Below are 14,336 nucleotides of genomic sequence, written 5' to 3'. Positions count from 1 at the left end.
CGGGTCGGCACCGGGTGGGTCCACCCATCATCGGCTTCCGTTCAGACTTTGCTCGGTGCCATCACTTCACTTACTTAACAATTAAAACAGTTGCTTAAGTAGATTGCAGCATTGAACGTGAATTCTTTGCATCCTAGCTCGCCAAAGCCACAAGTTTCAGGATTGAGGAAGTGGGGAAGTGGGATGGAAGGCACTCTGGGGAGATGCGGAGAAGAAAGAGGGAAAAGAGGGGATCAAAATGCAGTGTAACCGGGCCGGGACTGGTCGTGACACCCTTCTCTCTCGAGGATTTGAGGGCCTGGGGGCTTGAGGGCTTGAGGGCTTGAGTATATTGGAGCTCAGCATCTTATCGAGCGGCCGCGGCAGCTCGGGAATTTTGCATTTCTGTTTGGAGCTGACCACCTGTGCCGAGACTACCGCGCGGCGGCGCAGCAATTGTTCGTCTTATTTTGGGGGTTCTGTGAGGTTTCTAGCGATCTTGGTTCACAAACACCATATGCTTCTCATTTTTCGGCTTCATAAGGGTTAGAATGATGGTAAAAACACTGTTTCATAAATAGGGATTTGTGCAAGTGTTTTGAACGTGAGGTTTTTTGAATCTTCAGGCAGCAGCTTTCTCTGGGATGTTATTTGTCCCGGCTCGGAGGGGGTTGATGCCGTGGTGGGTTTGGCTCCACCATAAAAGTCCGTAGTACAACAACGACTGAGTAAACTGGACCCTTTTTTTTTTCCTGCTCTATTAACCGGGTGTACAAGTCGATTCTATCATATAGATCAAATTATTTCATCTTTCCAGCAAGTTTGTTGATCCTCGAAGAAATGTAGAAATAGTCGGATTCTGGAGATCGAGGTCATGCCAAGGATTGTATCACATCTTATGCCTCGATTGGGAGGGAAGAGGCTGGGGAAGAGGCAAGCAGCAACAGCAGCTACCCGGCCTGAAATTCTCACCGGCCCTGGCCTCGGCCTGCTTGTTGCTGCGAGCAATCGGTGAGGGTGGATAAGAAAACGAAAAGCCCGGTTCAGTCATCAAACGGCTGAGGGTACAGAGACATTGGTGAGTTGGGTGTATTTGGTGATGGACAGAGACGGGATGGGGGATTGATTGACGACATTGCGCAGAAAAGGTACAGATATCACCAGTGAAGCTAAGCCGGATGAGAGTGCAGGTGGCTTTGGCAATAAAACGTTGAAAAATCAAGGCACGCATCAAAAAGTCAGTTTGTGAGGGTGGTGGGTTTGTTAATGGGTGTGTTTGTTGGGCCTTGTGTTCTGTCTGTGTGTGTGTGTGTGTGTGTGTGTGTGTGTGTGTAGCCGGGATCGTCTATGTATGTAAGAAATGGACAGGTACGGATCGTGCATCATCACCCCTCCCCCATGTACTAAACCAAGCTGAGCTTACCTCAGACATGAGGAGAGAGGGGTGGGTAGGTAAGAGTGGTTGTTTGGCTAAACCAAACATTTCATCATTCGATTTGATCTTCTTTTTTGCTCTCCAAACTTCCCCGTCGCTGTTTTTGTTTTCTCCACCTCTTGGTTCAATTGGCACTTGGCAAGAGGGAGGAGGGACGAATTGTTGTCACGTCTGATTCTGCGGTGCCTACACTCTCCGTCGGCTGTGTGAGACGGATGGTAAGATAGACCGGCAAAGGAACGAAAATCCGCTCACTCAGCTTCGTGTTTGTTGGATCGATGGGAAGGAATTGAGGTTGGATATATCGGAATGAGAGGATTTCGTTAAGACGGGAAATGTTTCTTCTCGATAAATCCACGACGACAACGATAGGCGCTGCCCGATATGCCCCCAGGTCCTCCGTGTCACGATGACCGATACTACCTCGAGGATGAAGAGGGTTATGTCTTTTCGGAGCCGTATTATCCCCCGGTGACATCGACAGCGCCTTCTTCACGGCCACAGATGATATCGGTACCATCAGCATCGTCAACGACTACGCGTAGACAACCAGTGACTGTGGCTACCAATACTGCCACTACGCGCCCGAGACCAGCTCTCGAGGAACAAGTTTCGCCTTTGGAGACTCGACCAGCAAGGAAACCGACCAATGCGTCTTCATCACAAACGCCATTATCACCACAGCGCGTGGGGACCGTGAGCAGTGGGGGGCGACATACTGTGTCCCCAGCCAGTTCCATCCATGAAGACCAGGAAGAAGATATTGTCCAGCAAGGGGATAGCGACGACGTCGATCAGGAACAGCTGCAGCAATACTACGTATACGGCAGTGGAGGAGGCACAGCTTTGGGTCTTTCTTCGCCTCCCCATCATCAACACCACCAAGCTGCGGCACAGTCGGGTTGGCAAGCAGCTGGCAATGCGGGGTCCTTCCAGCAACAGCAGCAGCAGCATCAGGCGCAACAACAACAACAACAACAACAGTACAACGAATCCCTCTTAGCTCCCTCTTGGCCGAGACAACAGTCACAGCAGCAGCAGCTTCCAGTGCCACAACGACCCGATGTCCCACGCACAGAAAGCTATCCGCCAATCTGGCTCGCCTATGCCACCCAGAACAAGGACCTCCCGCCTGTGCCGCAACCATCACCTCCACAACCGCTTCGATCGCATCCTGTGGATGTGCCATTCCCACCTTCTCAATATTGGCGAGGGAGCCGGGACTTGCGAGAGTTGAACGAAGCGAGGGCGCGGGCGGCACAGCCGGGTAAGGGTCCCATTCGGACTTCTTATGGACCAGCTCCAGAACCGACATTTTCGACGTCTGGGCCTCCGGTTACGGCTTCATGGCTGAATATCACGCCTCCTCCGAGCGAGCGGCAGCCTCCAAGAGAAGAAGAAATCACGCCTGTGCCACCTTCGGCGTGGAGATCAACCACGCAGACTAATAGCACTCCTAACCTTCGGCATCACTCTCGTTCGACAACGAGTCAAAATGTGGTTCCGGAAAGGTTGAGGCAAAGTCAGCAAAGAGAGAGCCGTCCCAGTAATCTGACTCGATTGTCTTCAGGTTGGGGCAACCATGCGAACTCTGGGCCTTTTATGCATTATGAAGATCTCGATTATTTCAACCCGGGTCCGGGAACGGAACCAAAGGATGAATCCCAGATTGATGGGCAGATTCCCAGGCAGGATGCCATCCCGGATGTCCCACCAATAAATAAGAAATATTTGAAAGCTCAAAGGTCCTGGGATCGTCAGAGGAGACGCAAGAAGCAACAGCATGGAACTGGCTATGGTAGTCAGGGATGTTTCGGGTATTTGGGCTGCTGGATTGTGGAGCTGACATGTTGCTTCATCAGCCTTGTCTGTCTTGCTCTCACAATAGCAGTTTTCAAGATCCACGAAGGGCAGTCTTTGTCTGAATGGCCAATGGCGATATCCTTGAACACCCTCGTGGGGTTCTTGGTGGCGATAGCACAAGCTGCGCTGGTGGTGCCATTGGGAGAGGGATTGTCGCAGTTGAAATGGAACTCGTTTGCAAGAGGAGAGAAGGATATCAGAGATTATGGGTTGTTTGAAGATGCCAAAAGGACACCAATAGGGGGCATCAAGTTGATGTTGAAGAGAAAGGGGAGGGCACTGGGGATGTCAGCTGCAGCTTTGCTAGCAACAGCTTTTTTGCTGTCGCCGTTGACCCAGGCGGCGATTACGTATCCTCTGAGTGATGGCGGTAGTGGGATTGCGGTAGGGGGGACGGCAACGGTGCCGAGGAGCGAGGCTTATACCCATCCTGAGCCTTACAATGGTATGCTCCTTGCCCCTTTATGTTTCCTATCAGCTAACAGGATGTAGCCCTCTCACCCGCCGAGATAACCTCCATCCACAGCTCTCTGTTCCAACCACCCTCCTCACCCATTGCTCACCTCTCACCAACATGCTCGACCGGCTCGTGCACCTTCCCCGACTTTTCTTCCTTGGCAATCTGCTCCTCAACAGCAGATATAACCCCTCGACTCAACGTCGCCCCTCCCACCCTCGTCTCCCCCCGAGCCACACTCCCAAATGGCATCCTCCTCACCACCGGCAACCTCAACATCACCTCTGCCATTAATGCATCCTTCCTCCCTGTTCGAAACACATTAGGCTTCACCACAGGCGACGACACAGGGAAAACCACCTCTGGCATCGCCAATTTCTTTTTAATTTACACTACCTCAGACGAGTCAACCTCCGCCTTGGAGATCTTGTTCTATTTCTGCGTGAATACCTACCGTGTGGAGGTGTCTGAAGGGGTAGCAAAGACAGAGGTGGTGCACTCTTCTGCCTTGAGCAGTAGCAGCACGTCAAGGGTTGTTGTTGGGAAGAGGCAGGGGGAGTATACCGTCAACCGGGAGCACGCAAGCTATCTTCATCGTTACCTTTTGGGTTTGTTCAACGGGAATTACTCCACCAACTCTCCAGGGCAGATAGGTTCATCGGGGAGGGTGCTAGGGGAAGCCACTTCTTCTGTTGCGGGAAATGATGATGCGAGGGAAGTGGTGGGTAATATCACGAGTAATATCGCCCTTGGGCTAACCAATGCGTATGTTTCCTCCTCCTCCCCCCCCTCGCCTTTTTTTTTAATATTATCTATTTGTTTTTTGTAATGTTTATTTTATTTCTTCTTCTGTTACTCCTACCACCTTGTCCAAAGAAACCCCTTTAACAAATGAGCGGGCTTGTTTTGCGACCCTTTGTAACGTGACAGAAGCTAACTTTGAGATCAATAGCCTCCGAGCCTCCCCCAACGCCGGCGGCCGCGTCATCTTGGCCTCAGGAACAGCAACCACCCCAGGAGGCACAGGCGACAGAGTCATATCAATCCACTGGCCCTACCTCTCCTTTTTGATCATCCAAGTCTCAGCCACAGTTATCTTTTTGCTAGGGATCATGATCCAGACCGCCGTCTGGGATGTTCCCGTCCTGAAAGGGGATCAACTAGCTGGCTTGGTGGCTGTCTCGTCGACAGATAAGGCTCGGTTGGAGGATTACATGGAGGATGAGAGGGAGGGGATAACGGCGGCGGCTGATAAGGAGACTGGGGGGGAGGAGGCCACCGGGGGTGTAAGAAACCGGGGGAGGAGGGGACTAAAGGGGGTGAAGGGACGGTTTGTGGATAGGGGGGGTGAATGGGGGTTGGAGGTGGTGGTGGATTTGGGGAATGGGGTGCATAATAGGGGGAGTAATGGTGAGGTGTTTGGGGGGAATAATGGGAATGGGAATGGGAATGGGGCTACGTGATGATGTGCTTGAATAGGAAGCTTGGTTTTGTGTATTTTTATTTAGTGGGAACGAAATGTGTTTGTACCTGATCCTTGCCAGCCTACCTGTGATGGCGTTTGATGATGCTGTTGTTGGCTAAAAAAGGGCATCAGAAATGGATGTCTACCTATGAGAGCTTTCACCTCTTTGCTCGAGTACAAGCACTTTTTTTAATGCGCGAGCCCATAAAAACAACCCACTTCGGCCCAGTCATTGGACGCTTTGCTGAGTGTTTCCGGCGTATGTAGTGTTGTTGATGGTGGATATCATCGTCGTGGACCTCTCAACTTTGGATAGGCCACCGAGTTTTGACTCGGAATGCCGCTACTCAGTGGCTTTGTACTGAGTCATGATCAAGGCTTGAGATGGATTCCAATCACCATGTAAGTACTACGTAAGAGGCTGGGTGTTTGATATGACTGCTATTGGTCTCTTTGTGTGAAGGATCTTGTCTTGCCAGAGCGGCAGGGCTCTTACAGGTTGCTGTACCCCTCTCTGATTTGATAGGAGCCTGAAGAATAATGGCCCTAGTGCTTCTAGTTTCGAACCGGCATCAAAGCTGCCGAGGGCTCAGTAAGAAGCCGTCAAAGAACTTTCCCGTCGAGGAAAGAGCCTCAAACAATAGATCAAAGCCACACGCCAACCAACCCAACAGTTGGAAAGGGCAAACATGCACTCATTGCGCTTCTTCTTAACGAACCTCTGGCGCTTACTGCTCGCCTCGAATGCAAGCGTCCTGCATAGGTACCCCCCCATCGACGGCAAGGTGGATAGGAAACCACTTACACTGGCGATAAACGTGCTCACAGAAAGACAGCTGCAGTCAGAGCAACATCCTACCTAACCGACTTGCTGACCAACCCCGTCTCAAGCTGGCCACACCACAGCTTCAGAACGGGGTGCTCGCCATACACCACAGTCGTCGCACACCCCATGTTTCTGTCAAGCACACGCACATGCACACCGGGACCACGAACTGGCACTCGAATTAGACAGACTGACAGGGCAAGGGCCGGCAGCGGGCAGCCATTGAGAAGTGCAGTTCTTGGCCGGGTTTGTTGTCGAGTTGGGTCCCGATTCTATCCATCCACACCTACGGTGTATCGAATCATTGTTAAGATCTGATGGCCCGTCTGTTCCGTCGAGAGCGAGTTGACGACGAGAAAACCGGCAGCGGATGGCACGACCGATAAAAGCTCCGTACTCACCCCGAAGGCTCGTATCGGCTGCAACGATAAGCCCCCCCCCCCCAACTGCTTGATGAAGATCCCCTATTCTGCCGAATACCAGCCGAAAACTCCTGTGTGGGTTCAAGGTGTAGTGTTATTCTCTCCCCCCCCCTCTCCCCTCTCCCCGCAAACGTTGGAGACACATATTTTCGGGCAGATTGCGACCACCACGCATGATTGGATCCTGACGACCCTGTCGTGCAATTGCGGCCGTCTTGTTTCGGCAGAGCAATGGCTCTGAACATTCTCGGTCCAGAGACAAAATACCTCACCACGGCCTGCTGTGGACTGCTTCTCGTCATGCTGTAACGATTTGTAAACACACACATTTTCGGGATAACCTTACGAGATTGGACAGACTAGGGAGTCAAGTCAGTGTCTTTGTCTTTCTGTCCCCCCTCTTGTCGCCACTGTGGACGAACAAGTGCTTGCCAGATAGGGACTGACACACCCCAAAAGCTTGCGAGCCACACACACCTTGGCGCCATAGAAGCAAAGGCAAAGCTCGCGGGCGGTGGGCCAATAATCATCGGGTTGACCGTCGTGGGAAGCGTTGGCCCGTAGGAGGAGGGCAGATGCAAGGTGAGGCTGCGGGCACACTTAACTGCGGAGTGAGAATGCAACAGCGGCACGATTCAGACTTTAGCTGGCCGCACTTTTGGCTTTGTTTTATTCTATGTTATTTTTTTTTTTTTTTTTTGCTTCCAAGTGAGGTGTGTCAGCAAGATATCGAAAAGGTCGAAAGTGAATGGATGACAGGCGCAAAAGCAATAACAAAGCCCAAAGGGGACATTGGCCATGATTGGCTAGGCCCAAGGGAGGTTTGGTATCACAGGTATCAATGCATGAGGGCAGAGATGAAGGCGCACCAGTGAGGAAGCGTGGGGAAAGGTAGTGGCCGGCTGGAAAGAGACAGGCCCCGAGGAGGATATGATAGGGTGGAAAAACCATGTGAATTTTGGACCTACCGACGTCGAGAAGGGGCCACGATGGATGAGAATGTGAGGCGGGAATTTGATGCAAGAAGGGAAGCGTCCAATGCCAAGGGAGATAGGGATCGGTAGGCTGTATGTGGGATTGACAGATCTGGACATGCCGAAGTGTCTCGTACAGATAGGGAAGGAGTCGGCACCAGGTTGCACAGGCTGCTGTCACCACTCATCCTCTGATAATACCCTCACCGTAGGTGAAGTGAAAGAGAAAAAGTTGTTCTTGAACAAACCTAGAGAAAAGCGTGGGGAAGACTGAGACGTCAATGATAGGCTAGTGGACGCCCGCCCACGGGGAACATGGGTGGTAGCCTATCGGATGCGCCCAATTGCGGTGAGGCTAGCGGCATGGACGGTATGACCCGGTGAAGTCGACCATCCGGCGCCGTCGTCTTTCTGGCGACAACTCGGCATCTTGAACAGTGACGGTCTCTCTCGTCTGGCACGACAAGGAGCTGGAGCTGGAAGCTAGGTGGTTTTGGTCCATCTAGACCAACGGTGCCATTGGCCGGTCTGCGGTGTGAGGTGGACAATTGTGACAATCTACAGAGTTACCTGACCTACAGGGACTAGACCACCACCGAAAAAAAAAACGTGGTGACATTTTTGCAGCCGAATGAGAGCTTCCAGCAGCAGCAACCAGCGTCAGCGTATCGCGCCTGTCTGCAAAATTAATTCCCCCGGTCCGCCCATGATTGGAGGCCCAGCTCATAACTCGAGGACTCGAGTCCAGCTGTTTCTGGTGCAGATGGTACCATCGACTTTATGCTTGGGGTCCCCACTGCTGCCATCGCTGTTGCTGCTGCTGCTGCTGCTAATGCTAATGCTGCTGACCAGACAGACAGACTCCTCTGTTTTGCGCAGTGCAGTGGTCTTCTCTATAGCTATTTTGTATATCATTTCCTCAGCCACACCTCCATCCAAACCGACATCCCCCGTCCCCCGCAAAAACACCAAACGAGTTCATCCTGGCTCTGGTTCCCACTATCTCCGGCCTCGGCGCTACACCACAAGACCTCCTTGCTGAAGCACGACACCGAGCTCCCCCATCCACAACGCCGCAACGTTGCTCGGTAAAAGCTACTGGCGCCGACTTGGAGTGTCTTCAAAGTGCAACCGGTCCCTCTAGCACAGGGTTTTACTTCCACCGCCGCCGCCCGACGACACCGTCTGTGTCTGTGGGTCATCGAACCTCTCCTCTGCCAGGGGGACTCACCGTTCTTTTACCTCTATACTCACGGTCCCTGTGCTGTACACCGAGGCCTATTGTTCCCCCGGACCCCGATTGCCTTTCTTTGGGCTCTCCGTCGGCCCTCTCACAACCGCCGCTGGGCTTGCTTTTGGGTCAATCTTCTAGAATAGCCACCATCCTCAAAGGTGTGAGTGGGGTGTGCGGACCGCCCGAGGATTGAGCAACCGGGCAAAAAGGAGTCTGATGTTCTAACGGCCGGACTTGATCATGTAAGTATGCAGGCTCTCAACTTGGACGAGCCTCCTCAGAAGGAAGATGATGGTCGAGCGCAACAGCAGCAACCCCATCAGCAGCAGCAGCAGCAGCAGCTACACCATCCACAACATCAACAGCCACCACCCGGAAGTCCGGTCGCCGACACCGGCGGCCTGGTAAATGGCGGCGGGGACTATGGCCGACAACATGAGGGCGGCTCGCCCATGAGGCAGAATACCACTTCTTCAACAACCACAGTAGCCTCCCTGGCGTCGCTAGCCACTGGAAGGACGACGCCTACGCCTTACAGCTTGGAGGCGCATACGCCTTCATCACCTAGTCTTGCCACTACCGCTCAAGCTGCTGCACAAGCTGTCTTTTCCGCGAGGGATGGGGCAGATGTCACGGCCCAGCGCAGGGCCAGTCGCCGTCGAACGGGGCCCTTGAACCCCGAGCAGCGGGAGAAGGCTTCGCTCATCCGTAAGATGGGTGCATGCGGGGACTGTAAACGAAGACGAGTTGCTGTGAGTTGCTGCCAAGTTCATACGAGCAAACACCAAAGTCAGAACGCCACCTACTTACACGCGTATCTAGTGCCATCCTAGCCATCACAATACGACCTGGGCTGCGCTTGCCAAAAAATTCGGGAATGGCTCGTCGTCACAAAGTGCCAATGGACGCCCACTGAGTCCGGCCATGTCAAAGTTCCAGTCTCTGCTGACTCAGGAACCTGAGGACATGGTACAGATCCCCAACTTCCATGAGCGGCTCAACCAGATGAACCCAAATGATTCTCGGATTAGAACGCCGCTACCATCTGGGCCCCGGCCGGAGAGGCCAACAAGTCTGATTCCCGTGGCTGGTTTGGAGTCCTTCAGAGTTGATCTTCAAGGAAGCGCATCTCGGATCCTGGCAAGCCCTCTTCGCAGTCGATATGCCAGCGTTTCAACCATGCTTGTCCGGTGGCAGGACGACATTGAAGATGCCGATGGATCCAAGAACGATATTGAGGAACTGGCCAGGGTGCTCACGGACGATTACAACTACTCGGTCACCATCAAGAACATTCCGACGTCGGGAGACCCTAGCAACAGCTCCTATTTGTGGCTGAACAGGGAAGTAAACACGTTTGTTACCAGCCACAACCAACGGGACACTTTGAAGATTTTCTACTACAGCGGGCATAGCTACTTGGGAGAGGACCGGGACACCATGATCTCCAGGTTTGTATTTTTTTTTGTCGGATTTAGTGCTGGTCAAGGTATCAGCTGACCGAATAATCAGTTCCAAGAAAGCAACACCCGGCTCGGATATTCCATGGAAGATGATCCAAGGGATGTTTGAAAATATCTGTTCTGATGCCCTAATTCTCCTGGATTGTGCGTACTATCCGCTCTATCAAACAGTACGCCGACAAGGAATCCTCGAGTTAATCGCTGCCTCTGCTGGTGAAGACCACGCCAAACTTTTGGGTCGGAGCGCCTTCACCCGGGCCTTAACGGAACAGCTGAAGACAAGGGCCGTCCACAAGTTCAAAGAAGCCTATTCTGCAAGCGAACTTCACGCCAAGCTGGTTTCAGTATACCCAAGTTTGGTACGGGAACAGAACCAGGAAATCATCACATCGTTTCCCACCCCGCTGTTTGTACAGCTATCCGGCAACAAGGTGTTGCCATCCATTCTTTTGGCTCCGTTGGTGGCGCGGCAACCGGGAGACCTAACACCCTCGCCTTATACCCCGGACTCCCCGGCCGCCGGAACCTCACAACTCAGTCTGACGTTTCAAATATCGGACGATAATACGTTTAACATGGAGAGCTGGGCGGAGTGGCTCCGTTCCATGCCTCAAGGAATCAAGGACCTGAAAATTGATGGCCCATATCGCAGTTCGCCGTGGGCAAGATGATGGACTTCGAGCGCAAGGCGAAATGGCTGTTGGTCACTTAGCATTGAGGATCCTCGTTCCAAGCGGCGTCCTCCGGATTTTTTTTTGGTTTTTCTTTTTTTGTTTTTTTTTATTTATTTTTGGTTTTTGTCCACGACGTGCGGCAACGTTTCAGTGACTTGGCCTTTTTTTTGCTCCAAGAGGCGAGAGAATGGGAAAGAAGAGATTGCTTTGCTTTTTAAAAAAATAAAAAATAAAGTTGGAGGATCTTTTCTTTTCAATTCGCCCCCTTTTTTTTTTTGGTCAAACATATCGGCAACGTTTTTGGATCAGCGAGCTTTTGATACAGGTCTTTTATGTGTGGTGGTTAGCCAGCATGCCTCGACGGTTTCACGATTTAACGGACGAGTATAAATCTATCTTGGAAGGGCCTCGCGGATAGAGGTGCGGCTTCCGAAGGAGAAGATACAAAAAGCATAGTTTTGTTCTTTTGCTGGTGATTATGTTTATAATGAGTATAGAGATGCCGATCATCCGGCGGAAACCGGGCGGCTGCCGAGTGGGGTTGGCCGAGTTCAGGCGGGGCGGAGCCGAATATCGGTCACGGAGCCCTGTCTTGGCATTAAACCCGATGGTGATGGTCATTGGGAATTGGAAGAGATTGGACTAATGCAATATGCAATGTGACCAAGTTATTGTTCGCCGTATTCTTGGATTTCCGTTTAGATTGTTGTGTCTCTGGCAAAGCCGATGTGTCTATCGTTGATTCTGCAGAGGAACTTTCCGCTTATCGATATATTGACCAAGGCAGACTGTTTGGCTGACATTTCGCGGACATTTCGCGCAGCCTTTGTTTGTATGAGACTTGGGTGTTGGACAGCAGAAGTATATATTGTTCTGATCGAGCCCTTTTTTTTTTGGTTTTTTATCGTTATTCTTCTCAATTTCGTTCAGTCTTTAGGGGCTACTACTATGCACAGTTGCTCGAATTACTTGCCCTACTGATTAAAACTCACAACCATGGCAAGACACATCGCCGTCATCGGGTACGTCTCCCATCCCACACCACATTTTGTTTATTTCACCTCACCTCACTAACACATCCACTACATAGCTCCGGCGTAACCGGCATCTCCTCCGCCCTCCTCCTCCTCCGCGCCGGCCACCGAGTCACAATCATCGCAAAAGACTTCCCCGCCCCGTTTGAGACAATCGACCCAATCACCCAGATCAACTACACCTCCCCCTGGGGCGGCGCCCGTATGTTTTCCCCTTTCCTTTCCCCCCTTCCATCCACCACGATACTAAACATGAAAAGACAACCGCTGGGTCCCACCCCACCCCTCAAACCCCCAAGCAGTATTCGAACACCCCCTCTCCATCACCACCTTCTCCCACATGAAGTCCCTCTTTGCATCCCACCCAACCACCGCGGGGATAACCTTCCTCAAAGGAGTCGAATACCTCGAAGCCCCGGGACCAGAGTACTTATCCCTCACCCCCGCCACCGCAGCATCCCTCCAACTCCCTGGTTTCCGCCTCCTCCCCCAGTCGGAATTCCCCGACCAGAAAGTGAAATGGGGGTGCGAGTACGAGACCTACTGCGTCAACCCAATGGTTTACTTATCTTTTCTGCTGAGGAGGTTTGCTCACCGAGGGGGGAGGGTGCTGAAACATGCGCTGAGGTCCCCTGTGGAGGTTTTCGCTCTGTCGGAGAGATCAACCCCTTCCCTAAAAAACGGGGGGGTAGACGCCGTGGTTAACGCCTCCGGGTTCGGGTTCGGGGGGGATGAAAATATGTTTATCACACGGGGGCAGACAGTTCTCGTCGCGGAAGAGTGCGACGCTACCGTCACCCGACAAAATGCCGACGGTTCGTGGACTTTCTGCGTGCCGAGGGGGTTTGAAGGGGGGACGGTGATTGGGGGGACGAAGGAGGTTGATGATTGGGGGGTGGAACCCAGGCCGGAGACAAGAGAAAAACTGCTGGAGATGTTCAAGGGGACGTGTCCTCGGATACTAAATGGGAAGGGGGAGTTTACCGTCATGGGGGATATTGTTGGACGACGGCCTAGTAGGAGGGGTGGGCCGAGGATTGAGGGGGAGGTGCTGGAAGGAGGGAAGGGGTTTGTGATGCATGCTTATGGGCTGGGGGGGAGGGGGTATGAGCTTTCTTGGGGCGTGGCCGAGAGGGTGGTGGAGGGGTGGAGGGTATTTTAGGGGGTTGAGGGGAGAGAGTAAGATTTGAGGGTTGGTGGTTATAAAGGAGAAGGGAAGGATACCTATGTCGTCTCGTATTTATGTGTGGAGAACAAGACGCAAAAAAATACATACAACACCGAGGATTCCCCAGTGGTCACCCACCTGAGTACTAGTTCGGCGTTCAGCTGTTTGACGAGGGCAGAGCGGACGGGATGCCGTATTTCCAGCTGACTGTGGTCGTATGTGACAGAGATCGACTAACCTGGGGTATATACGGTGTAGGGACTGTACCTCACAATATGCTCGCCAGTTGACTGCATAGCTAAGGTACCTTACAGACAAGACAACAACCACCACGCTGTGGGATACTGTCCATGACCTTGATTTAACGCTCCTTCTTGCCCGATACTGAGATTTGTTTCCAAGTCTTCAGAGTTATAATCATTCTCAGTTGAACCATGGACTTGACCGCCGCACGAAAAGATCAGGCAAGACCCTGCCCAAAGTTTTTCGAGCTGTCTTACCATTCAGGTCATCATGGGACCAAACCATAAACTTAGAGCCTCTGGATATGGGAAATCCAAAAGAATGCCCTGTAATATACAATTTAGGCGGTGAGCATTTACTTACCTACCGTAGTTGTCATGGGTATGATCTGGAGTAGGCCGTAGCTCCTGGTGGCTTGACGTCCTCGTTAGCTTTCAGGCACCGCTTTACCAAGAGCCATCACTTCGTATTCACATCTTGTTCGGGCTATTCCTAAAAGTTCAAGTCTTATCACCATGACCGTCCCAACCCCATTCAACAACAGCGCCTTCTGTGATATCACAATTGCAATGGCATCAGTTTCTCAGCCTTCAGTGCTCGTGTGATCTTGAGCATGGTGAACACCAAAGAAGGAAAACTTGCTACAAGAAGATTCATCATGGCACTGCCCTGAACATAAGATGTCTACATAAACTCTCACCTCCCTCAGGTCTTCCCACAATATCTCCCCAGTCTCAATGTTCATACATTTGTCAACACCAACCTTCGTTCCGAACCAGCTACCTAAAATAGTCTCCCCAACCACCCTCCTAACCACCATCCTAACCACCCTCGCCCTCACCCCCGTCCTCACCTCCGCCCAAATGCTCGCCATCATCGAGTCCAACCCCCAATATTCCGTGAGTGGCAGCTCCTAGACTGATGAGAAAAAAATACCTCGTGTTAGGCCACTCCAGTTTTCCGTCGTGCTGGGTTACCAGAAAGAGAAGGTACAAGTGCTCGGGAAATTGGGTTTGATGGCAGCCTTCTAAGGGGCAAGGGGTGAGATAGAGGGTGGTTTACTTTTTTTTTTTCTGCCTTTTGACACCTTCTTTTTGAG

At 52.0% G+C, this 14,336-nt stretch overlaps 3 protein-coding genes across 3 annotated transcripts; all 3 read left to right on the top strand.

Annotated features, from left to right (window-relative positions):
- Positions 1-311: 311 nt before the first annotated feature.
- Positions 312-5,197, top strand: QC762_111590 (uncharacterized protein; the record flags this gene model as incomplete). Its single annotated transcript, XM_062885578.1, is given in 5 exon segments — positions 312-1,057; positions 1,123-1,274; positions 1,283-3,722; positions 3,770-4,499; positions 4,687-5,197. Coding segments are annotated over 3 exon segments (3,165 nt in total). The 5' UTR covers positions 312-1,057; positions 1,123-1,274; positions 1,283-1,798.
- Positions 5,198-8,903: 3,706 nt separating this feature from the next.
- Positions 8,904-10,789, top strand: QC762_111580 (uncharacterized protein; the record flags this gene model as incomplete). The annotated part of the gene is made up of 3 exons (XM_062885577.1): positions 8,904-9,407; positions 9,478-10,106; positions 10,168-10,789. The coding sequence occupies 3 exons, from the start codon at positions 8,904-8,906 to the stop codon at positions 10,787-10,789; spliced, it is 1,755 nt and encodes a 584-aa protein (XP_062748553.1).
- Positions 10,790-11,695: 906 nt separating this feature from the next.
- QC762_111570 (uncharacterized protein) lies at positions 11,696-12,988 on the top strand (the record flags this gene model as incomplete). The annotated part of the gene is made up of 3 exons (XM_062885576.1): positions 11,696-11,814; positions 11,883-12,028; positions 12,087-12,988. The coding sequence occupies exons 1-3, from the start codon at positions 11,789-11,791 to the stop codon at positions 12,986-12,988; spliced, it is 1,074 nt and encodes a 357-aa protein (XP_062748552.1). The 5' UTR covers positions 11,696-11,788.
- Between the last annotated feature and the right edge of the window lie 1,348 nt (positions 12,989-14,336).

The sequence above is a fragment of the Podospora pseudocomata genome (genome assembly GCF_035222375.1).
Source record: "Podospora pseudocomata strain CBS 415.72m chromosome 1 map unlocalized CBS415.72m_1, whole genome shotgun sequence".
NCBI classification, from domain to species: Eukaryota; Fungi; Ascomycota; class Sordariomycetes; order Sordariales; family Podosporaceae; genus Podospora; species Podospora pseudocomata.
Note: the sequence above shows the minus strand (reverse complement) of the source record. Positions and strands in the feature narration are given on the sequence as shown.